The sequence below is a fragment of the Penicillium concentricum genome, assembly GCF_028827145.1.
Source record: "Penicillium concentricum strain IBT 3081 chromosome Unknown utg000001l_segment0_segment0, whole genome shotgun sequence".
NCBI lineage: Eukaryota > Fungi > Ascomycota > Eurotiomycetes > Eurotiales > Aspergillaceae > Penicillium > Penicillium concentricum.
Window position 1 is genome coordinate 3,363,589 of NW_026622754.1, and position 24,118 is coordinate 3,387,706.

At 49.2% G+C, this 24,118-nt stretch overlaps 11 protein-coding genes across 11 annotated transcripts; 6 read left to right on the top strand and 5 right to left on the bottom strand.

Moving 5' to 3' along the window:
• Positions 1 to 577: 577 nt before the first annotated feature.
• On the bottom strand, positions 578 to 1,198 carry N7517_001259 (EMI1 family protein; the record flags this gene model as incomplete). Its single annotated transcript, XM_056718989.1, has 1 exon — positions 578 to 1,198. The coding sequence occupies one exon, from the start codon at positions 1,196 to 1,198 to the stop codon at positions 578 to 580; it is 621 nt and encodes a 206-aa protein (XP_056583124.1).
• Positions 1,199 to 1,403: 205 nt separating this feature from the next.
• On the top strand, positions 1,404 to 3,992 carry yme2 (uncharacterized protein; the record flags this gene model as incomplete). Its single annotated transcript, XM_056718990.1, has 3 exons — positions 1,404 to 1,587; positions 1,640 to 3,385; positions 3,436 to 3,992. 3 exons carry the CDS (start codon positions 1,404 to 1,406, stop codon positions 3,990 to 3,992), a joined length of 2,487 nt encoding a protein of 828 aa, XP_056583125.1.
• A 975-nt stretch (positions 3,993 to 4,967) lies between these two features.
• ilv3C (putative dihydroxy-acid dehydratase) lies at positions 4,968 to 8,494 on the top strand (the record flags this gene model as incomplete). Its single annotated transcript, XM_056718991.1, has 2 exons — positions 4,968 to 6,356; positions 7,322 to 8,494. The coding sequence occupies 2 exons, from the start codon at positions 4,968 to 4,970 to the stop codon at positions 8,492 to 8,494; spliced, it is 2,562 nt and encodes an 853-aa protein (XP_056583126.1).
• Positions 8,495 to 8,755: 261 nt separating this feature from the next.
• N7517_001262 (WD40 repeat domain-containing protein) lies at positions 8,756 to 11,664 on the top strand (the record flags this gene model as incomplete). Its single annotated transcript, XM_056718992.1, has 8 exons — positions 8,756 to 8,795; positions 8,855 to 9,012; positions 9,067 to 9,218; positions 9,279 to 10,231; positions 10,281 to 10,415; positions 10,473 to 10,604; positions 10,661 to 10,956; positions 11,011 to 11,664. 8 exons carry the CDS (start codon positions 8,756 to 8,758, stop codon positions 11,662 to 11,664), a joined length of 2,520 nt encoding a protein of 839 aa, XP_056583127.1.
• A 258-nt stretch (positions 11,665 to 11,922) lies between these two features.
• On the top strand, positions 11,923 to 12,984 carry N7517_001263 (uncharacterized protein; the record flags this gene model as incomplete). The annotated part of the gene is made up of 2 exons (XM_056718993.1): positions 11,923 to 12,187; positions 12,251 to 12,984. 2 exons carry the CDS (start codon positions 11,923 to 11,925, stop codon positions 12,982 to 12,984), a joined length of 999 nt encoding a protein of 332 aa, XP_056583128.1.
• Positions 12,985 to 13,765: 781 nt separating this feature from the next.
• N7517_001264 (putative tetracycline transporter) lies at positions 13,766 to 15,184 on the bottom strand (the record flags this gene model as incomplete). The annotated part of the gene is made up of 2 exons (XM_056718994.1): positions 13,766 to 15,055; positions 15,116 to 15,184. 2 exons carry the CDS (start codon positions 15,182 to 15,184, stop codon positions 13,766 to 13,768), a joined length of 1,359 nt encoding a protein of 452 aa, XP_056583129.1.
• Positions 15,185 to 16,080: 896 nt separating this feature from the next.
• N7517_001265 (uncharacterized protein) lies at positions 16,081 to 17,613 on the bottom strand (the record flags this gene model as incomplete). The annotated part of the gene is made up of 4 exons (XM_056718995.1): positions 16,081 to 16,709; positions 16,777 to 17,290; positions 17,375 to 17,402; positions 17,480 to 17,613. The coding sequence occupies 4 exons, from the start codon at positions 17,611 to 17,613 to the stop codon at positions 16,081 to 16,083; spliced, it is 1,305 nt and encodes a 434-aa protein (XP_056583130.1).
• Positions 17,614 to 18,027: 414 nt separating this feature from the next.
• Positions 18,028 to 18,498, bottom strand: N7517_001266 (uncharacterized protein; the record flags this gene model as incomplete). Its single annotated transcript, XM_056718996.1, has 4 exons — positions 18,028 to 18,054; positions 18,132 to 18,213; positions 18,316 to 18,347; positions 18,409 to 18,498. The coding sequence occupies 4 exons, from the start codon at positions 18,496 to 18,498 to the stop codon at positions 18,028 to 18,030; spliced, it is 231 nt and encodes a 76-aa protein (XP_056583131.1).
• Positions 18,499 to 18,694: 196 nt separating this feature from the next.
• On the bottom strand, positions 18,695 to 20,064 carry N7517_001267 (NUDIX hydrolase; the record flags this gene model as incomplete). The annotated part of the gene is made up of 2 exons (XM_056718997.1): positions 18,695 to 19,538; positions 19,595 to 20,064. 2 exons carry the CDS (start codon positions 20,062 to 20,064, stop codon positions 18,695 to 18,697), a joined length of 1,314 nt encoding a protein of 437 aa, XP_056583132.1.
• Positions 20,065 to 20,453: 389 nt separating this feature from the next.
• Positions 20,454 to 22,889, top strand: N7517_001268 (SPX domain protein; the record flags this gene model as incomplete). The annotated part of the gene is made up of 2 exons (XM_056718998.1): positions 20,454 to 22,700; positions 22,758 to 22,889. 2 exons carry the CDS (start codon positions 20,454 to 20,456, stop codon positions 22,887 to 22,889), a joined length of 2,379 nt encoding a protein of 792 aa, XP_056583133.1.
• A 380-nt stretch (positions 22,890 to 23,269) lies between these two features.
• Positions 23,270 to 24,046, top strand: N7517_001269 (DsbA family oxidoreductase; the record flags this gene model as incomplete). The annotated part of the gene is made up of 2 exons (XM_056718999.1): positions 23,270 to 23,314; positions 23,399 to 24,046. 2 exons carry the CDS (start codon positions 23,270 to 23,272, stop codon positions 24,044 to 24,046), a joined length of 693 nt encoding a protein of 230 aa, XP_056583134.1.
• Positions 24,047 to 24,118: the final 72 nt, after the last annotated feature.

A 24,118-nucleotide genomic window follows, 5' to 3' on the forward strand; every position in this document is an offset into this window, starting at 1 on the left:
CTTTTTTTAAAGATATTTCTTCCCTTGATTAGTGCTATAATTTATTGAGGAATAAGAATAATTAGCCGTAGAATATAGAAATGCAGAAAGCATTAGATCTACGATTTTCTGCGAGCCAAAATACCGGTTGTCGTAATGGTCCCTAAAACCCCTCGTACATGTCTCTTGTGTCTATGGGGTTTGAGACCTTTAAAGATTTCTGCTAATTCTTTCTTCTAAATTTTAGGTCGTTCATTTAGGCCGTGTCTCTTGGTTCTTGAAGCATTTTGCGCCAATCGATCAATTCCAGTATCATTATCTCCCTTCGGTTATTTTTTTATAAATTATAGGCATAGTTATAGAGCCCACCTAGATCAAATTTCAGAAAGTAAAGCCGGAGCATGTAATACCATACAGCATAGGTTAACAAGAACGGCCTTTAAAGCGCTATATACGATCCGTGGGGTCCTCCATATGACCATCGAACAAATGCTGATACAAAGGGGAAATGGAGAGTATCATATTATACATGGGTAAATGAAACAAAAGGTGTATATATACATGTCGTAACAAAAAGGGAAGAGGGAAACCGGGGACATCATGAAACCGCCTGTTCCGCCTGTCGTTTCGCTGCTTCATCTTCGGCCTTCATCTCCTGCCACATTGCGGCAAAGTCTCCCTTGAATGACTCTTTGGCTGGGTCTAGCCGCACATCCCAGACATCCTCACTGCTGGGGCCTGTCTTATACTTGATCGACTTCTTCCGGTTGTGGTCTCGAATCTCTCTCCTGCGCAAATCATCCGGCCAAGTTCGTGTCTTCATACACAGCCATAGATTATCCCAGTGGTCGCTGCATGACCGTAGTTCTCCATATCGATAAACATTCACAAATTGGCCTCCAAAAGACTGACAGAAGAAGGCGTAGTCGAAGGCATTGCGGCAGGACATGGTATCTTGGTAGAGGGATTCGGGTGAGATGGGTGATGAAGGTGTTTGGGATTTTGGCAATGGATTGCCATCAGGGGTTAGCCCTGTTCCTTTTGAGAGCGACGCATCCTCAGCTCTGAGATCGGCCAGGATTTGGTTGAATTCCAAGTCGGCTTGTTCGTCGGGGGTCAAGGTCTTCGATGGTGTATTCTGCTTTGCTGGCTCCGTAGGAATTGTGGGTGAAATATCCTTAGGGACTTCCTTATGACTTGATCCCCACAGCCAGCCCATTTTGTTTTGTGAGAGGAAAGAATTGGTAGATCTATCGCGAACACCTTGAGATCGCGAGGTTATCTTTTTTCGCGGTAATCAATATATCACGTGATACCTATGACCGGTGATAATCACGAACCGACGTCATTCATCCGGCACTTTAAACAACTTGATCGCTCTTCCAAACTTCCCCCCTTCTATTCGGTATGTGTCTGTCAGCAGAATGAGACTGTCACCCTTATCAAAAGGCCCGTTGGCCGTTTGGTCTCCCACACGCTCTCATATCAGCGCCAATGCGTCTCGGGGGTGGAGACTTCCGGGACGCTCTACGATACGATGTACATCGTCTAGTATCAAATCGGGACATATTTCAGTAGGAGAAAACGAAGGCATTATCTATGTCAACAGTGGGCGCTAAGTTATTGGAAGCTACCATGTCTACCTGCTAACTAGGTCTAGATATATTTCCACACCGATTACAATGGCTGCTGCGGGGACCCCTCAGCCATATTCAGCCTCTCGAGGGAATTTTGGCACGAGTCAACAATCCAGAACTAGCAGCAGCTGACCCGACTCGTATTGTTCAACGAGCTTTGCCCAAAGAACTAGATCTGGAGATCAAAGAGGTCGTGACGAGATACAAAGAGGGAGGCGCATTCGTGAAGTATGCGCTCAAGTCAGACATCAGCAACGAAAGTATCCAGAATGCAACCAAGGAGCATCTGAGAACAAATCCTATCACTCCATGGTTCAATCCGATCCTGAAAGTCGATGCGGACCTTGTTCGCGGAACGCCGTGGATCGAAGACCTCTATCGAATCCCAAGCCAGACTCTAAAGGTGGAATTCTTGCCAACGTCCCCAGATAAATCAGCGGCTGAATTAACCCAAGAGACCCTATACTCACTGTTCCGGCCTTACGGCAAAATTTTGGACATCCAAACACAGTCTTCAGATTCGAAGGTCGAACCACGATATGCAACACTACGATTCGAACGTCCTCGGTTCGCCGTCATGGCAAGAAACTGCATGCACGGATTTATTGTCTCCGAAGAAGGAGGGGGTGGCAAGTCCGGTACAAGGTTCAGGATCAACTATGAGCGCAAGATTAAGCTGTTTATGATCAAGGATTGGATTTTGAACCATCCGAGACTAGTGATCCCTGCTATAGCTGCTCTGATAGCCACAATAACGGTCATTATCTTCGATCCAATTCGCACGTTCTTCATCACTCTCAAAGTCAAGTCGTCGTTCCAGAGCGGAGAGAATCCAGTCCTGCAGTGGGTTCGCGAACAGGCCAGCAAAGCGAGCATGTTCTCATTTGGGAAGCGAAAGTCGGACCCGCGAGGTCTAGCGGCTATCTGGGAAGACCGGCAAAAAGAGATTGCGCAACTGCGAGCCTGGTTAACGGAGACAGCAGAGACCTTCATTGTTATCTATGGTCCACGGGGCTCGGGGAAACGCGAGTTGGTCTTGGAGCAAGCTCTGAAAGAGCACAAGTATAAAGTCATCATTGACTGCAAGCAAATTCAAGATGCCCGGGGTGATACAGCCAAGATCTCACGAGCAGCCTCCCAGGTCGGCTACCGGCCGATTTTCTCTTGGATGAACAGCATCAGCAGCTTCATTGACCTTGCTGCACAGGGAATGATTGGCACCAAAGCCGGCTTTTCCGAGACGCTAGATGCGCAGTTGAGCAAGATCTGGCAGAATACTGGTGTCGCCATGAAGCGAGTCGCCTTGGAGGGTAGACGCAAGGACGACAAAGACTTCAATATGTCTGATGATGAATACCTGGAGGCCCATCCTGAAGTGAGACCTGTTGTTGTAATTGACAATTTTGTCTATGACGCGGAAGACAGTGTCGTGCTCGATAAACTCACTGAATGGGCGGCTGGTTTAACATCTGCAAACATCGCCCATGTCGTCTTCTTGACGACTGATTCCTCATTTGCAAAGCCATTGAGCAAAGCCATGCCTAATCAAGTGTTCCGCACAATTGCCTTGGGTGACTGCTCGCTCGAAGTTGGCCGTCGTTTTGTGTTGAGTCATCTGGACGCAGAGGCAGGCAATAGTGACGATGAACAGAATGCAAGGCGAAAAGAGACGCTTCGTGGCCTAGATTCTTGTATCAAGGTGCTGGGTGGTCGAGTTACTGACTTGGAGTTTATGGCCCATCGGATAGAGGCCGGGGAGACCCCTGAAGGTAAGTTTGTCTTCTGTTTTACCTCGAGAGTTCTATTAACCATTGTATAGCTGCCGTGGACCGTATTATCGAACAATCAGCGTCTGAGATTCTGAAGATATTCATCCTCGGAACCGAGTCGATTACGCCTCAATGGACCCGTGAACAGGCTTGGCATCTGATCAAATCCATCGCCAACTCCAAGGATGGAAGCCTGTTGTACACCAAAGTCCTCCTCGAGGATATATTCAAGGATAACGGCGAGGCCACTCTCCGGGCACTAGAGCAAGCAGAGCTTGTCTCCATCGGAACCGACAAGGGATTCCCACGATACGTTAAGCCGGGGAAACCCGTGTATCGCGCTGCTTTCCAACGTCTAGTTGCGAACAAGACCCTGCAAAGCCGCCTTGATCTGTTGATTCTCTCACAGCTCATCGGCAACGAGAATGCAAGTATCACAAAGTATGAGGAGGAGCTACAAGTCCTTGGCTCGCTGCCCAAATACCCCTGGGAGCTAACGACGCGGATCGAGTGGCTTCTGCGCAAAGTTCACGGATCGCAATCGAAGATTCTCAAGTATGAAAGTGAAAGCGCTGCCTTGTCAAAGTCTTTGCAGAAGGAGAATTGAGCTTTTATCTACTATATATCAATCTCATCTCAATATCACTCCATTACTGGCATTACATTCATACAAACATGATCACCTTCAATCTAGTAATTCCAAGAAGTTCAAATACTATGTTGTAGCACACTATGGCACTGAATCCAGTCCTTTCTTTGTTCAACTCCTGTTCTATGATATCAAATTTTTCATAGATATCGATCTGTTGTTGGTCTCGGGGAAGTATAAACGCGGATCAAGTCATGGTATCAACTTTGATCCGAGTCTTCACATGATTATCTGAGAGCCCTGTATCAATATATAGAAATAAAGCACAATATATCTTGAAAATGCTAACAATCAATGAAAATCGTCCACAAAAATAGCAGCCAACCGACCTCGGGACACCAATTAGCTTAGTAAGCCAGAAAAAGACCCGGGCCTCCGTTTGCCATCGTGTCCCTTCACCCTGCACCTGGGATATATTAATTTGAAAATCTCTGGAGTTGATCAATTTAAATTGTCTATTACACCTCACTACATACCTTGAGCCCTTGAGTGGGTGCCGGCGCTGTAAACCCGCGTTATCTTGCACGGCAGGGTTTGTTTTAGGCAACATTGATTCGATCACAATGGACGAAGCTTTGAGTCTTATACAGGCTTTCCGTGAGAAATATTTCGGTATAAACTGGTCAACAGTTTTTGCTGTTGTGGTGTTCGTGTGCATCACAACCCGGATTATCTCAGGGCTTCAAAGTCGACGTGAGCGAGACCCTTCAAAATCACAGACGGTGCGACAAGCACCTTATTGGTTTCCCTGGATTGGACATGGTCCTGCTTTATTATGGAATCATGTCACGTTCTTTACAAAAACTCGGTTGGTTTTTTACTATTTCACCATTCTGTCGGACCTGCTAATAATATGATAGAGAATCTATGAATGAGCCTGTTTTTAGCGTTTACCTTAGCGGTATGAAGCACAATGCTGTGACTTCACCATCTATGATGAAGACTGTTTTTTCTACCAAAGCTGCCACACCAACCAACCAGGTGCTCGATCAGGCTCTGCAAAACGTCTTTGGCGACTGCAGCCTCATCCGCAAGTTGGATTTGGATCGTAAACAAGGAGTTAGCGACAAGGCTTCTACCATTCTCAACGGAGAGACCTTTGTCACTGAAGCTTCATCTGCTATTATCCGGCTGGTGCAGCGCGACTTGCCGAACCTGGTGAGCTTCTGTCGGAGTATTGTTGACCAATACCCTTGGGAGCGTGGAATCAGTGGTGTTGAAGTTCCCGATGAAGGGGACCAGACAGTCTGCGAGGCCAATTTGTTTGCGCTCGTGAGCAATTTTATTGGTCATGTCACTTCTACTTTCCTGATGGGGGAGGCGTTTGTGGAAAATTTCCCTAATCTCTCAGAAGACCTTGGAAGAATTGACGATTGCTTTGTGACATTGTTCGCTGGCATTCCTCGCTGGGCCCCACATCCAGCGGCTTCAGCAGGGCATGCGGCGAGTGATCGGCTTCGCCATATCTTTTCGGTCTTTCATCGAGCTTTTACAGCTTGGGATGATGGAATTGACGCCGGCATTGAACTGCGTGATCTTGACGATGTCTCTGAACTGGTCAAAGATAGGATGCGAACTTTCCGCAAATTGGAGCTATCTCCAGGTGCCAGTGCTGCAGGGCACTTGTCTCTATATTATGATCTGATTGAACACCCCACCAAGATTACTTTTTGGACAATTACTCATCTCTTTGCCGAACCTTCACTTCTCGATCAAGTCCGCAAAGAAATTTCCTCTTATGTGGTAGCTTCCAGACCAACTCGCGAGGAAACGGGCTTTCCCTTCGATGAACCTCCTCGTCTCTCTCTGGACATTGAAAAAGTGCTCACATCTTGTCCATTGTTCAAAGCGTGCTACTATGAGACTGTGCGTCTTCATTCAGCAGGAATTTCATTCAAGAAGCTGGCGTCCGATGTGACACTTTCCGAGTCAGCAGAAGAAGCCGCCTATGGCCTGACTGAGCCCCGTGCATACAAAATTGCAAAGGGCGAGGGTATCATTGTGCCCCATGGTGCCTATCACCATGATGCTCGGTACTTCTCAAACCCGGAGCAGTTTGATCCCCTACGATTTCTCGTGACTGATCCTACGACGGGAAAACAGCGGGCTGATTCAAACATCCTTGCTCCCTTTGCGGATGGGTTGTATGGTTCGACAAATAATGGTTTTACCGAGCGAGCTATCTTGACTTTCATTGCTGGCATTGTGGCCTTGTGGGAGATTGAGCCCACAAGTGGTAAATTCCTCTCAGTTCCAGGGCACAAGACTAGCTGGGGTGCTTTCCGACCGACCAAGGAGCTGCGAGTGAAGATGAAGTTGAGGGTATAGATTATACTGGAGCAAGGAATGACATTTTACTATAGAGTCTCTTGTAAACTTCGTTTTATGATTCCCTCGGCTCGGATTATTATCCGGATCGGCCTTGCACCGATGACACCATCCACTAAAAGGGGAATATATAAGTCGGCCTGGTATTTTAATAGGCATACAGTTCCTCAATAGTCTTCGTGATTCAAAAAAAAATAAAATAAGATGGAACAAGATCCCAACAGGGACTATGATCTCACAACCCCAATCACATCTACATCTGGACTTCGCCAGGGTCTAACATCCTATGGAGATGCCCATTTCTCTCTCTTTCTTCGAAAAGTGTTTATCAAGGCACTCGGATATTCAGAAGATGCGCTTTCACGTCCAATCGTGGGTATTATCAACACTTTCTCAGGGTTCAATCCCTGCCATGCCAATGTGCCCCAGCTTATTGAGGCTGCTAAGCGCGGCGTGCAACTCAATGGAGGATTGGCAATAGAATTTCCTACCATTAGTGTTGCCGAGTCATTCTCGAATCCAACTAGCATGTTTTTGCGGAATCTTATGAGCATGGATACGGAGGAAATGATCCGAGCCCAGCCGTTAGATGCTTGTATAATGATCGGGGGTGAGTTCCAGTCGTTTCATTTTAGAATTGGTTTCCTGGTATGTGAGAATAGCTGCTGACAGAATCTAGGGTGTGATAAAACTGTCCCTGCTCAGTTAATGGGTGGCATCTCTGCTAACAAGCCAATCCTACCACTGATCACTGGTCCAATGATGCCAGGGAGCCACCGCGGTCAACGTATCGGGGCTTGTACTGACTGCCGAAACAACTGGGCCGCTTTTCGAGCGGGTGAGATTGACCTTGAGGAAATCTCGGCCATTAACGAAGAGCTTGCTCCAACGGTATGGGCAGATACGATGTCATCAGATCTAGGGCCTTTTTTCGCTAATCACAATGGTTACTCGTTCAGATAGGGACATGCGGTGTCATGGGAACTGCTAGTACAATGGCTTGTGTCACTGCTGCGTTGGGAATGATGCCGCTTCGGGGTGCAACTGCACCAGCAGTATCATCCGCGAGACTGCGAATTGCCGAGGAGACCGGTGCAAATGCAGTTGCAATCGCAAAGTCGAAGAGAAAGCCACAAGAAATCTTGACGAAGGAATCGTTCTGGAATGCCATCACGGTGCTCCAGGCCATTGGCGGCTCGACAAATGCCGTTGTTCATCTGCTGGCTATCGCAAATAGACATCCAGAACTGCAAGGAGTCATCACTTTAGATACCATTAAAGAGATTGGCCGCAAAACTCCGCTATTGATTGATCTCAAGCCGAGTGGGGATAACTATATGAATGACTTCCACAATGCAGGAGGCATGATGGCGCTATTGCAGGTGCTTCGACCCCTGCTCCATTTATCTGCAGTGACAATTACTGGGCAAACACTGGGTGAGGTTCTCGATGCGTCCCAATCTAAGCGACTTTCCTTTGCGCAACAAATTATTCGGCCAATGTCGGACCCTTTGTTTCCCTCATCATCCCTGGCTGTTCTGCGTGGCAATCTTGCCCCGGATGGAGCGGTCCTCAAAGCCTCGGCGTCAAAGTATCGGCACTTACTCTCCCACATTGGACCGGCTGTAGTGTTCGAGAATTCGGCCGACCTTGCTCAGCGGATCGATGATCCAAACCTAGTCGTGACGAAGGATAGTGTGCTGGTTCTGAAAAACATTGGTCCGGTTGGCAATCCCGGTATGCCGGAGGCTGGCCTTATACCGATTCCAAAGAAGCTAGCAGAAGCAGGAGTTAAGGATATGCTACGACTTTCAGATGGTCGAATGTCGGGGACCGCGGGCGGAACCATTATCCTCCATATCTCGCCTGAAGCTGCGCTGCCAGAGTCACCATTTGGCGTTGTGGAGACCGGTGACTTGATTATTTGCGATATCAAGACCAGTAGGTTGCACTTGGAAGTTTCCGAGGCAGTGTTGCAGACTCGAATCGAGATACATAGACAGAGTCTTGTAGGAGAGACACAGGCAAGAAAGCAGAGGAGAGGTTACCGCGGATTGTATGAGCGATCGGTGAACCAAGCGCAGGAAGGAGCAGACTTTGATTTTTTAACAGCTGGAGGTGCTAGCATGTAGTATCTATTTCAGATCAAAAATTAAATACTAAACGATATGAACTTTTGATCCATCGCATGTCCGGACAAAGGGGGCCCTTACCCTGAGCCCTGAACCCTATCTTATTACCCGATCGGGTTAAATCAATCAAGGCGCGTAACGCGAACGCGTCTGACCTTGTAGATCCCTGGCCATTTGCGATCCACCAGATTGAGATCGAACGATGCTCCAGACTTTTCAATTGTAACTTGATTGAATTATCTACGTCAGGTCTCGTTTGCAATGAGCTTCGACCCTCTTCGCCCGCGGGGGCGCCCAGCCCGTAAGTCACGCTAATGATCTGGGGAGACTACAATAGTTGACAACGCGGCTTTCACATAGACACACCTGGCACAACGATATTGGCATACACACCTGACGGAAAACGGATCATTACTGGTGGCTCCAACTCGGCAATTCGTATTTACACGGTCGGCGAAGATGGAGAGCCTAAGACCATCGACGAAGGTGTCGACGCGCATTTTGGAATTGGTGCGACGGTATGTTGGAACAGAAGACTCAGGATCCGCCGAAGGAACTGACAGGATTGCTAGAATCGGTCTTTCATTATGGGTGCCGAGGATGGAACAGTCTGGAAGCACGATATTGTGTCGGGCAAGATGGAAAACTTGCTTGTACGATGCGCTTTGCCGGTCAGGGACATTGCAGTTACGAGAGATGGGGAATGGATTGCGGTAGCAAGCGAGTGAGTATTACAGGGATCGTCCCAGACAGGTGATTGGATGTGCTAACATTGGTGGACTAGTGAGCTCACAGTCAAGATCGTGAAAGTCGACGATATGACGCAAGTCAAGTATCTTCGGGAACAGTCCAAGGGAACGAAGCATGTCACGTTCGATCCTAGTGGCCGATATGCGACAGTATCCGGAACGGATGGGATTCTCTATATATACTCTATGCACGAAGAGGAGCCGGAGTTGGTCCGCAAACTCGATGGAGTGATTCGACGACTGGAGCCAGATGCCGAAGCGACATCAAGAGCAGTGTGGCATCCCGATGGTACTGCGTTCGCATCTGCGGAAGCAACCAGAGACATCTCTATCTACTCAACCTCGGAGTGGAAGAAAGAGAAAACATTTGCTGGCGGTCATACCGGCGACATTACGGCCTTGAGCTGGGCCCCGAACGGATCTCTTCTGGCATCTGCAGCGGCAGATGGATATATTGTGCTGTGGGAAGCAAAGACGCAAAAGATCTTGCAGCGGTACGACTTTGGTAATGTCATGAATCTGTCATGGCACCCGACCGAGAACTCGCTTTCATTCACAACTTCAGACGGAGAGCTTTTCATCTATGATGACTTTGTGCCGAAGGTTCACGACTATTTGCTGCATAAACCGCTGCAGGCTGCTCCTATCCTGCCTGGACCTCTGGGCGAGATCTCCAACAATGTTGGGCGAACCACACTGGCGGAGCGGTCCAAGGAAGCCATCCAGCGCGCGGCGAGAAAAGGAAGTCCAGAATCGCTGAGTCATATTTCTATTGGAGATGACCAGATGATGGATTTCGTCGAGGATGATGATGGGGCTGGTTATGCTGATGAGGAGCTAAATATGTATGGCAAGCGGCCAAGCGATCATCGCGATGATCTCGGCGGTACTAGTAACAAGCGCCTTTACACTGGCTTCGAGAAGCCCAAGGCCCATCAGCCTCTTCAACCCGGCAGCACGCCTTGGGCTGGGAGTAGGAGATATCTCTGTATGTTCATGTTCCAACTTCAGTGATGTGAATTTACTAACTTGGCCAGGCCTGAACTTGACGGGAGCTGTTTGGACAGTGGACCAGGAGACACATCACACTGTTACTGTGGAATTTTATGACCGAGAAGCCCATCGAGACTTCCACTTCACTGATCCATATATGTACGACAAGGCTTGTCTGAGTGAGTTTTCCCCTGATCTTGCCTTTATGTGTTGCGATTCTGGCTGATCAAGTCTAGATGACAACGGAACACTTTTTGCCAATAACCCTTCGGACGGTAGCCCGGCCACTATCTTTTACCGACCACATGAGACGTGGACTGCGCGAGCCGACTGGCGGACTGAATTGCCTGAGGGGGAGCAAATCCAAGGTAAGACTTGAAAGGGTTATACTCAATGTGATCGTCCTACTAATGCTCGTTGTCAGCTCTGGCACTCAGCGATTCATACATTGTCGCTGTGACATCAAAGGACTATGTTCGAGTGTACACTCTTTTTGGAACTCCTTTCAAGGTGTATCGACAGAAGAGCCAAGCCGTGACTTGCGCGGCCTGGCGCGATTACATTATGAGTATCGGAAACGGCCCTATAGGGATTGATGGCCATACGACTTTACGCTACACGGTGGAGAATGTCAAGCGCGACGAGATCTGCCAAAACGAAGATACTGTCGCCCTTCCGGAAGGCGCTTCGCTGCAGAGTGTTTTCTTCTCCGATAATGGGGTATGCGCCATCAAAACAGAAGAGTTGAAGATACGGAATTAACTATTTTCTTAGGATCCTTGTATCTATGACTCAACTGGCGTCCTACTAGTTCTGCAACACTGGCGTACACCCGGCCAAGCCCGATGGGTACCACTCCTGGACACGAAGCAAATGGCACGTCTCGCGGGGGGGCGGAAAGAAGAAACATACTGGCCAGTGGCTGTTGCACAAGACAAGTTCCACTGTATCATTCTCAAGGGTGGCGACAAGAACCCTTACTTCCCGCGGCCGCTGCTCAGTGAATTCGACTTCCAGATCCCGATCGCCAGTGCTCCTCCAAATAATTCCAGCGAATCTGAAGACACGGCAGCCGAGGGTGCCCGTTTCGAGGAATCATTCGTCCGTGGAAATGTACTTTTGTCGCTCTTCCGCGACCTTCTCTCGTCAACCAATGCGACGGCAAACCAGCGCTCTGACTTGGCGCGGAGAGAGCTCGACTTGGATAAGAACTTGCTGCAGATGCTGGCCATTGAATGCAGAGAGGGTGAGGAGCGTGGTATGAAGGCGCTGGAGCTGGTGGCCTTGATGACGGACCGCAACGGTAAGATGCTCGAGGCGGCCGCTAAGATTGCACAGCGTTATGGACGTGGTGTTCTAGAGGACAAAATCCGCGATCTGGCTGAACGACGTGTCATGGGAATGGAAGACGATGATGAACTGGCTTGAAGTTAGGGTTCTTACAAATAATATGTCAAATTGGTCCCCAATAACTAAACCTGTAGAACTGTAGACTCGTATAGATACTTATAAGACTTTCATAAATTGTATGTAGGTGAATATAAATTGTATAAAATTGTATACCAGAGCATCGTGATTGGCTCCCGCAACGTCATTTGCCCGATTCCCCGACCCCGAGCAACTTCAACCTTTTCAACATACATGGCTTGACAACATACTAGGACCAGACTGCTTTTGAAATGCAGAATGCCGAAGCTGGTCTATCTGCGCACGTCTCTTCCCAATCAGCCGAAGAGTCCTGTCTCGGCCCGGCTTTTTGCTTCAGTTTCGCGACAGCGACTGGCGCAACCCCGTCATGGACTTCTCAATGAGCCCTGGCTAGCTCCAGCTTCAGTTACACCTCTACCAACCACATACTTCTCCCCGGCTTTGGTGCGGAGGGAGGGTGGAGAAGGTTCACGGAGAACCGATCACAAACCGCCAGATGAAAGAACCTTGAAACTCGGAAAGAGTGTGTACTCACTATTTCCTTATTCACTTGCAAAAAAAAAAGCTGTCCAACTAACGATTCAAGCTTTACGAACCCTCTCACCCCTCTTACCGACCCTCTTGTACAACACCTTACCCACCGACATCCTCGCCCCAAGTGTCAACCTTCACCTATTCCCATCCACACATCCACACCTTCCCACTGTCAAGGGACGCACACTCTATCGAGCAGCACTGTGGACTGTCCCAGTAGCATGGAGTAGCGTTCCACTAGTCGGAAATGTGAAATTGCAAATTCTCAGCGAAAGGATCGTACGCGCCGGGACGCTCCTCGACCCCACGCATCACGGCGACCATCACGATTGCGGCGATGAGCGCCTACTAGTACGATGGAAGACAGAGCCACGAACAGACAGCCGCCCATTCCATGGCCCAGGCTCTTCAAATACCAATTCTATCACCCCCTCGAAAACTACCCCATCCTCACAGAATAGCCATCTCTCGGCTTCCACAAACGGCACCAACAAAGGCCTGAGTGTCCTTCTTGGTGGTGAAGAGCCTATTTTCAAGCTTTCAAAGGAAGAGCAATTCACCGGTATCTTTATCTTCTCTTTCGATGAGGAGGGTCGCATCCTGACTCATACTATCGAGCATGCCGATGAAGCGGACGGCTGGGACCGGACTGCTAAATTCGTGACTCTCACTGACTGGCTCATTGGCAAAGCGCGTGGCTCGTTGGATCCGGCTGTCAGCACTGGTCTTGCTATGGCGACTTCTCAAAATCATGGATTTGGTTCTGTCAATGGCCGGAGATCATGACTGCACCCTCATATTGGATCGTACCTCGAGTGAGTCTCTTACTGAATGAAAAATTCCGAAGGCAGTGAAGGAACGTACAATGAGTGCTTTTGTTTATGTATTCTTTTCTAACCTTTCGGTGTATTGTGTATTATTTGGGCTCGAATAATCCTTTTGAGTAAAGGCGCAAAGGATGGGCTGTTTTGATGTTGAACTCCTCTCTTTCACTTGACTTTGTCCGCTAGCATCCTTGACACGGACTATCGCCACTCTTCTATGTATTATACCCTATCCAACAAACCCAATAAATTAATGATACAATCACATGTCATATTGAAGCGTTCAGCATCTCAATCTTCCCGTCATTCCTAGGGAAGTGTTGACCTGAGAGTTGCGAGCTCCTCGCCATGGTAGACTTATTCCACACTATTAATCTCGGTCACTGGCCACTGAATCTCCAAGGGTGTCCCTGCTTGTAGCCGTAATTTTCAATTCTTAGAGCAACTTGTTGATATAGACCCCTGAGAAAGATCATGGCACCTATGCATCTCGGGATCCTTTCTGTGACCCATTTTGGCAGGTCAGACAGTCAGGATAGTGAGGGAAGACTAAGTCAATAACTCGAAAGCGAAATTGATTTGACCTAGAGAGGAAGAGGGAGATAGAGAGACACATTTTGGGGCTGGTACTGCTCTCTCAAGAGTTTGAAAGAAAGAAGGGGGAAAAAAAGAAGAGTAAGACATTGGGACCATCTTTATATGAAGCCTGCTTCCTACAGTGTTCCTTTGTAAACCTATGTACATTACTCGGTTTTCCTGTGCACAGGCGACTTCAACAAGCCGAAAACCGCAACTGTGACGACACACATGGCGAATCCACCTGTTGTATAAGCAGCCTCACGGCCAGCCCACCAAAACAGAGAGCAAAACAAAATAGGACCAGCTGCCCTACCAGCCTGTCCCCACCCCCGCAAACGACCCATAACCGCACCGCGGTCCGCGTCCTGCGCTTCGAAGCTACCTAGGCTGTTGAGTGACGTGACGACCGTAGCGGTCGTTACTGCCAGCAGAGCACCGGCAGCATATAGACCCGAGGGCGAAGAAACGTGGGCAAGACAGAAGAATGAGACGGTACAGGCCACAACACCGGCACGGAGGGTGATCAGCGGCGGGAGACGGCGTACCAGCGTACCCTGAAGGAGGGATGCGACCAAACCCATCAGGGACAAGAGACGTCCGTTCAATGCGGCAGGGCTGGCTGTCGTGGCTGATCCGGCGTAGAGAGTTGTAGTCAAGAAGGGGAGGGAGAACTCCATGCCAGAGAAGGGGAGTAGGAAAAGGAAGTGAAGGGCATTGAGAAGGGCCGGGCTGTTTGTATGGGTGCGCTTAACAAAAGCACTGCTCTTCTTTTCTGTCTTCTTACTCGACGCATCGTTATTCTCGGCGGAGATACTCTCCCCCTCCATCTGAAGCGTCGTCAAGCGGGGATGCGTCTCGGGCAAACAGGCCCAAAGATACACGGTCTCAATAAATATCAGAGCAAAAGACACAATCGCAGCTACAATGAACGGGTTCTCAGCAACCATGTCGATGTTGCTGAGCGCCGCACCTAGCGCCGGCCCAAAAGTGAACGCGACGCTGAAACAGGCCCCGACTAGTGCCATGGAGGAGCCGCGGCACTCCTCGTCTGTGATATCCGCCACGATGGCATTGGCCATTTGCACATTTGCTTCGCTTAGACCACCAACAATACGACTGGCGAGGAACGTGCGGAAGTCTCTGGCCGAAACCCACAGCGCGACGCTTAAGAGGTTGCCTAGCATGGAGATGAGTAGGGCGCGACGGCGGCCATAGCGGTCAGATAGGCGGCCTATGACGGGTGCAGCGAAGGCTTGGAGGAGAGAGAACAAAGAGCCAAGGGCTCCGCCGAGAAGTGCGATGTCATAGCGCGAGTCAATGGGGCGCGCGAAGGAGTTTTTGTAGGCGTTCAGGTAGTGGAAGATGCGGTTGAGGAGGGAATCCGGGGATGGATCTTGCGCGCGATAAAATGACAGAAGTGAAGGGAAGAGGGGCAGAATGAATGTAAAGGAGATCTGAAGGCATTGTTAGTTCAAGTAAATATGATTGTTGGCTTTAGAGGGGTAGCTTGATACCAGATCGATCAATAATGATAGTACTACCACCTTCAGCACCTGCTTACGTTGGCTGCTAGCTATAGCCATCGTTGCTGGCGCCGTATATACAATAGAAGATCCAAGGAGAGAAAAACTGTGGATGACAATGAGAAGTTGACACTTGTGCAAAGAGTAGAAAGATCATTTTAATCAGATTGAATAATATGCTAGGAGCTCCACTGGACGTCGGTATGCATTGCCTATCGTGGTTAGCGCCATGCCCTTAAAACGGGTCTCATCTAAAACACGCTAGTAATAAATGAATACACCTTTCAAGCATATTTGGTTATTTTCATTAGGTCATGCATGGTTTCTTCGCATTCAACAAGGTTTTTTGTACCAATATTACATTACATTGATACAAGCTAGACCAGGAGAGGTAAGTCCGAGAAACGCGCAGTGGGTACATATATATATCACATCACGTGATACATATTGGGACTGTACTCTCTACCAGTTATATTGACTACATGTAGATTAATCCACCTATATTCAAATAGTAGGTCCTGTTCAAATGACAACCCATATTGAAAGATACCGTTTCCTACGTTTAATCTTATGAAGTAGTGGTGCACTCATTATGATCAATTTCGATCTATGCCCGACCTAAGCCTGTCCACCGGTCCGTTCACAAGCGCCGATAAAACAATAGCCATAGAATACATATGTATGTCGTGAGAGAAGCTCTCTAAAGATCAGGAATATGCACGCTGAAAAAAAAATTGCAGCACATGGGTCAAGAAGACTTTGGTAAAGCCAGACGAAGAGATCAAAGTGACTCTCCGTGAAGAAAATTCGTTGCGTTCGTGAGCCATCACATCGGATCAGAAATTGCTGAAGCCAGTCCCGGGAAGACAGGGTCAGAAATCTCTTGTTGGAACACCAGTTTCGAGACAAAATCCCAAAATCAACAAGTTCCAACTGACATCCTAGGATTGCCACTCTTACTCGCTGGAGGCAGGAGCTTCCGCCGAGCCAGAGCCAGGGCCGCTTGCACCGCCACGACCACGTCCGCCACGACCGCCTCGTCGTCCACCACGTCCACGACCCTCAGGAGCACGAGCTTCGCCAGTACGACCCTCAGGAGCACGGCCCTCGCCAGCACGCTTAGCGTCGTTTCGGCCTCGGCCACGGTGTCCCTGTCCGTGACGGCGGCGTCCACCAGACTTGGCACCGTTCTCGCCCTGAGTCGAAACTTCAGCACTAACTGAACCGTTGTTCAACCCCGCATCAGCGCTAGCCGGGGTAGCCTGGAGGCCAGTGTCGGTCTCATCAGGGTTGCGAGGAAGCTTGACCCATTCGCTGCTCTCATCGGAAGTAGGAGCCCAGGTTTGCTCCGCAATAGAGTTTCCAGCATCAGAAACCATAGTCTGCGCAGGAGGGGCCACCTGATCAACTTGAGAAGCTACAGACTCAGCCTGAGCGCCGAAAGACGTATCCTGGAGCTCGGTCAGTCCAGCATTAGCCATGGTAGGGTCGGTCGTAGGTTCGGTGGCGGGGTTTGCCTCCGAGACAACTTCGGTAGTCTCCTCGGGCGGAGCGAACTTGTCAGATGCTTGCTTCACATCGCCATCTGAAGAGATCTATTATCAGCAAAGCACATTCAAGTATATTTGGTGGGGGGGGCATTCATCACTGACAGGTAAAATCAAGAGTGGTGCCCTCAACGGCATTGACCTTCTCATCGGCACCCTCGGCAATCTTCAGTAGCGAATTGACTGCAGACTGGTTGCCAGCGTAAACCTCGAATAGAACACCCTCGAAAGCACGGCTCTCGGTGGTGACGGTATCACCGTCGCGTCGAAGGATGGCCGCGGCGCACAAGAATTTAGTCACGGTATAGAACTGCTGGCGTAGTGCCTTCTTGGAAGCCTCAGTCGCATCGGCAATGGCATTCTTACGGACGGCTTCGAGCTCCGCCTCGTGCGCCTTGACAAGTGCAGCCTTCTGAGCAGCCAGACGGTCCTCGTATTGGACAGCGAATTGCTTGTAGTGACCAATCTGCTCCTCGGCCTGGGCAACAGTGGCCTGAAGGGTAGGTTTCTTAAGCACCTGGGCCTTCTGGTCGTTGTTGATCTTCTTCTCCTCAATCAGTTCATCAAGCGACTTGTCGGGGTTTTCGGCGATGATGGCGTCGACTTTGGCGAGGGAGTTCTAGTCAAACCAAAAAAAAACAGTAATGTTAGAACTGTATGGAAAGAACCAATTGAAATCAAATGTCATTCGATAATGACTCACCAACTTCTTCATGGCATTGCGGAGGGTCCTAAACGGGGCATACAGTTAGCTCACTTTCACCTGCGCATAGGCAATAAACACAACTTCATAGAGTTTTAAACATACTTCTGCAGCTCCTTCAAGTAGCTACTCTCTTGAACGTCAGAGCTGGGACTCTCGGGGTCCTTGGAGACACTCGAAGCTCGGGAGTTGCCCTTCTCCTCGTCCTTGAGCTTCTGAGTAGCGGAAGCGGGAGGCATGATGGGAATGTGGGTGACACAGATATTAAAGTATTTCTGAAAAGCTTGTACAGGGCTGGAAGAATTAAACGTGATAACGTTGAAGAATTGAAGAACAGATGGGTGTTATGAAGGAAGAATCAATATGCGGGTCGGGAACACCTTGGTCGGTGTGGCCCACTGGCTTTGGGCAGACTCTACGCGTTTAGCGGCGAGGTAAGCAAACCACAGCGTTGTCTATGTCTATATGCGCAATTTACCAATTGGTTATTTGATTTCTTCCATTGTATTGCTCCAGGGTATCATATTCACATTCACCCACAACGCCATAATATCACAAAATGCAGGCCAATCCTACAGTATTCCCTCGCCTTTCATATCCATGCTAGGTAAGTCTTCGCCATAATGACAGATCGAGTTATATCATGGGCTCTTCTACCCCTGGAACTTGCGCAGTGTTTTCTAAAACCCATACTTGTCAGCTGTAAGTTCTCACGAGTCTTCCAGAGAAGCTCTTAGAACGACCTCAAACAACGCACCTCAGTGACCTTGCGCACAGTGTTCGCTGAGATGTTCTTATCTCCAGACTTGCGCGACCGAATTGATGCCTCACGCATTAACCTATGATATGTTAGCCCATCGCTAGTTCAATCACGTCGGCAAGAATGTGAATCGGAGGGTTGCGACCGGTGGACCTAGCCACAAGGATAGATGGAGACGCACTCTTGCATAAATAGCATGTAATCTAAGAATATCTATACAAGTAGTATTAGCGACTGGAGAGTAGAAAAGGTTCATATCGGGACGATCGCGTACCAGGATGTCAGCATTTTTGCTCACACTCCGATTGGAGTGGGCTTTGACAATGCGCTTGACTGTTCCTCGTGGATAAAGCTTCTGAGCCATGACAAGTAAAATAGTGAAGGCGAAGTTGAAGATGTTCAATGTTTACCCAAGAAGGATGTGGGGAGCTCTCTAATCTGAATGTTACCGTAATGATCTGTTTATGTAATTTGGTATTTGTATTTCCACAAACATGTGATATCGTACGATGTACTGGAGATCTTCATTATTACTATATTGCAGTATATTGCTGTACACTTCAACGCAGTCGTCGAAGAATTCGCCAGGCCGAAACACCAGCAATTGAACCAATGGCTACACGCCAGGCCAGGAAAACCCAGATTGCTATGCGCAAGCGGCCATAATACCCACGGAGCAGGATCCCAACAGCATAAGATGTCCCATCTGTTGCTTGATCTGTTGGGCCATAATACCTTCCCACTCCAAGGCCACCAATTCCTACTTCATTGTGATCATGTTCGAAATTCGTCTGTATGACTGGGAGTGCAGCCGTTTCCCCATCGGAGGCCGTGCTACTAGGGCGAGCACCCGATCTCACATTGAGTGCATTACGCTTCCGCAGATTGTAAGTCACAATGCTCACAATCAACCGCAGATCAGGCACAGTAAACGTTGGATATTTCCACAACTGCACAGTCTGATGGGGAGGGAGCATATCCAAGAAGTCGGCCAGGATGCCGAGGGTGAGGCCCCAGAGGAGCAGCGGACGGGCAGTGTCACTCGACTCTGCTTGCCCACTCAGACACCAACCCTTGAAGCGCTGGATCAGGGAAGGTTTGGCTGTATTCTCTTCAGGAATAAAGCCTGGGGTTGTGGTACATTGATGGGTTTCCGACGGGAGCAGCCTCACGGCCGAGAACTGCATCCAGCCCATCAGTGACCGAACTGCAAGGCGGGTCAGAAACCCGCCTTGTCGACCGAAGCGCTGTGACATATCCACGTATTCCACCGTCCGCAGCGATGGTGATAGAAGGGCGCGCAGGGGAATCCAATGTGTTGATGCTACTTCCGTGGGCTGCAATCGAAGGGTCGGAGAGTCGTTACGAGTCGTGAGGAAGACGAAGGGACAAAGAACCATCAACCTGCCATTCAAGTCAGTAACCCAGTTCTCAGCGGGGAAAGTGAATGGCATTCGTACGGTTCGGATCCCCAACTGGTAGCGACCACCCGCTCAGGGAGATTACCCACACTAATGGTATCATCCGTTGTCAAATCAAATCCGATTTCCTCTGAAGCTTCTCTGATAGCTGCAGCTTTATCATCTGCATCTTCTGGGTCTCGCTTTCCGCCCGGTAGAGCAACATGGCCAGTCCATCGGTCCCCCACGCGCGAAGCACGCTTGATGAACAGAACCTCCGGTTCGCCATGTTGGACCCATGGCTGTGAAAAGAACTCATTTAACCGTTCTTGAGCTGGCTGAGAAGCATCTATGGAATTTGAGCTAGGCCAATGGTCGTAGGTTGGTCGTACCCGAATAATCAAAGCAACCGAGGCGCGTTTCTTGCATGTTGAGGGGTTTGGGACGTGAGGATAAGGTCGTCGATGTAGCTCGGTTAATACACCATGCAGGTGATGGGACAGGCCCGGGATTTGTGCAGACTTGTCCATCTTGGAAAGATAATACAATGTGTAATACTATCCATGGATGTATATGTCAAAAGATGGGAGGATATTATCGGAGACCCTCCCGAGATCGGTCTAGCCTTCCTGTATTGTATGGTAAAAAGAATAACCGGAATATAAATTATCCGTATAGCTAGTCTATTGGACTCTAATTGGTTTAATCCAGCACGTGCGTCTATCGCTGGCTATCGAACGCTTTCAATTCTGAAGTAACCTTTACTTTTAAAAGCTAAGCTATTTTTTGATATTTTTCCGATCGGGTGAACTAAATATCATCTCTCTGGTCTAAACTTGTCCTCTTATCTCTTCTTCCTCCCCAAGATATCCACATCGTGTCTGAGTAACACGTCATTTACAACCGGACTGGTTCAACAATGCGGTTTGGGAAAACCCTCCGTAATGCGGTGTACCCTCCCTGGAAAGGGAAGTACATTGACTACACCAAGCTTAAGACCTTACTGAGAGAGAATGATGTCACCCGGGACGGAGAAGACGCCAGTGATTCCGATGACGATCAATGGACTGAACAAGATGAGGAAGCCTTTGTGCAGGAACTGCTCAATGTAGAACTGGACAAGGTAAATTCTTTCCAGGCGGAGACCTCGCAGCAACTTCGAGAACGGACAACAGCATGTGAAGTTAAACTACGACCCTTGGCATCTACTCCCGAGCAAGAAACCCCCGCCCTCGATGAACAGACGAAAAGGACAATCGCCTCAGAAGTTCTGCAAGAACTCGATAACATCACCAAGGAAGTCAGTGCCTTGGAGAAATACAGCCGAATCAACTTCACTGGCTTCCTCAAGGCTGCAAAGAAGCATGATCGCAAACGAGGAGCCCGATACCGGGTGAAACCTTTGCTCCAGGTGCGACTGTCGCAACTGCCATTCAACTCGGAAGACTATTCGCCGTTGGTCCATCGACTCTCGGTGATGTACTCATTTGTGCGAGAGACCCTTAGCCATGATATCGTGCAACCAAGGGAGACAGAGCATAGATTTGGCCGGGAGACCTATTCATCTTACAAATTCTGGGTTCACTCGGACAACGTTTTGGAGGTCAAGACTCACATCCTTCGTCGATTGCCGGTTCTTATCTACAGGCCGGGAACTTCCAAGGACCTCGATACCCTCACTGAAGACCCCACCATTACTTCTCTCTATTTTGATACCCCTCAGTTTGATCTCTACAATCAAAAGGTCGCACGAGCACCCGAAGCCGGATCTTTGCGATTACGCTGGACGGGGTCACTGAAAGACAAACCTCCTATCCACTTGGAGAAGAAGATTGTCACCGACGACGACGAAAGTCGACAAGTCAAGGTACAGCTCAAAGACAAACACATTAAGGAATTTTTGGACGGCGAGTATCGCTTCGATAAAAAGCTCCATCGCATGGAGGATTCGAACAATGGAGAGTCAGCGGCTGCTGAAGCCTTGAAAAAGGACGTGGATGAGTTGCAGTCCTTCATCAAAGACAATGACCTGCAACCCATGCTCCGAGCCAACTACACGCGCACCGCCTTCCAAATTCCTGGCAATGATAGAATTCGTATTTCCCTCGATACCAACCTAGCGCTCATTCGGGAAGATTCCCTCGACAGCGAACGTCCATGTCGCGATCCAGCCGAGTGGCACCGTACCGACTTGGATGATGCCGATATGACTTATCCCTTCAACGCTGTCAGGACTGGAGAGATCACCCGCTTCCCCCATGCTTTGCTCGAGATCCAGCTTCGAGGCAAGGCCCATAACACAGAGTGGGTCAAGGACCTGATGGTCTCCCACCTTGTTAAGGATGCTCCCCGGTTCTCCAAGTTCGTCCACGGTGTTGCTTCACTATTTGAAGATTATGTCAACAGCTTCCCCTTTTGGCTTGGTGAACTTGAAAGTGATATTCGCCGTGATCCCGAAACTGCATTCCACGAGGAGCAAGAGCGACTGGCTCGACGAGCGGAGGAAAACATAGCAGTGGGCAGCTTCATGGGAGACGCGCGCAGTCCAGGTGTTCGCCCACAGGTCGGGTCACCTTACCACCAATACCCTACTACCGGCTCTCCCTCGGTCATACGGAGAACCTCGGCAGCCACCGAACCTGCAGCGCGGCACCCACATCCCTCAATCCCAGAACCCCAGCGCCGTGATACCGAACCCGCAGAAGAACCCGCAGAAGCACCCGAGCCACCCACTCGCCTCGAGTCCATCTTTTTATTCTTGGGGCTATCTCCTCGGCGCTGGCTTGGAACGGAATCCGTCTCTTTGCCGCCTGGCGTTCGCCACCCCGGTGTCTGGATCAAAGATGCTGGGCCCGTTCGGGTGGAAAGTAAGGTTTACCTCGCCAACCAGCGAACATTCATTAAATGGCTTCACATCAGTATCCTCCTGTCCAGTCTATCATTGGGCCTCTACAATGCTGCTGGGAAGCACAATCAGGTAGCCCAAGCACTGGCTGTCGTTTACACATTCTTTGCCATCTTCGCCGCAGTCTGGGGATGGTTTATATACGAGAGGCGGGCCCGCCTCATTCGCCAGCGGAGTGGAAAGGACCTAGACAATATGTTTGGTCCTATCGTAGTCTGTATTGGTTTGGCCATTGCCTTGGTCCTGAACTTTGTCTTCAAGGTTAGACTTCCCAGTCGTTTTGTTTGAACCCCGGCCTTCTCGCTAACTCGTTAACAGTATTCCTCGGCACTAAATCAAGGCCGCAACCACCCACTTCCTAGTGTGCCTGTTCACTCTAACTCATCGGCTGTTTTTGACAATTCGGGAGATTCGTGGGGTAACTTGAACCAGGCCCAGCAGGTTCTGTAATAGTCTATCTGGTCCTTTTTTTTTTTGAACATGTGGCCGACAAACCTCACGGCCTTGGGGCTATCAAGTCCCGAGGAAATTTGTGTTTTAAAACCTACATGGATCTTTAATGTAATTGTTGGATAGTAGCGTGTACCTCGAATTAACATGCTTCGCAATTTATAATTATCCCAGCAAATACAGAATACCTTAGAAGATTCGAGATTCCAAAATGTAAGAGAAAAAAAACCCCCCGAGTCCCCGTCCAGGGCATAATCGAACGCTTACAAATCGACTATCCCCGCCGGCGACATCAAAACGACGAGAGCCCCCCCCCAACAAAGTACAAAGCAATATCCCAAATTCAAAACATCTCATATCCCTCTGGCATCCTTGACATAATGACGAATTTCCAGATCCAGATAATCTCAGACACCGTCTGCCCTGTAAGTATTCCAATCATATACACAGATCTATATCCATCCAAACTCCCCCCAAATCCATAAACTAATCATTTCATTAAAAAAAAGTGGTGCTATGTCGGCTACCGCCGCCTCTCACGAGCAATAACCACTCACCAAGCCAAGTACCCAACAGACACATTCAGCCTGCACTGGAAAGCATTCTACCTCAACCCGGCAGCAGCCGAATATCCCGGTGTCAACAAAGCCGAGATGTACAGCCAGAAATTCGGGGCTGAGCGCATGGACGCAATATTCGCACGCCTAGCTGGTGTGGGCAAGGGTGAGGGAATTCAGTTTAGCTTTGGCGGGAATACTGGTTCCACACGGGACTCACATCGTTTGCTCTGGTTTGCTGGGCAGCGGGAGGCCGAAGAGACACCTAAGAAGGAGGGTGGTGTTGTTGGTGGGTTGCAGACGAGGGTTGCGGAGCAGCTGTTTCGGGCTTATTTTGAGGAGGAGAAGAATATTACCGATTTGAAGGTTCTCGTGGAGGCGGGTGTTGGGGCGGGATTAGATCGGGAGGTTGTGAAGAAGATGTTGAATGAAGATGTTGGTGCTCAGGAGGTTGATTTGGAGGCCAAGACGGCAGCCAGGAGGTTGGTTTCTGGTGTGCCGTATATCTCGGTGCAGGGGAGATACCATGTTGAAGGGGCTGACGAACCCGAGGTCTTTATGGAGATCTTTGAGAAAGTGAAGGTCGAGCAGAAGGAATAAAGGATCATACAGTTCGAACATAGACTGTTCTATTCCTATTATGTTGAATGATTTCAATGATCATCTGTATAG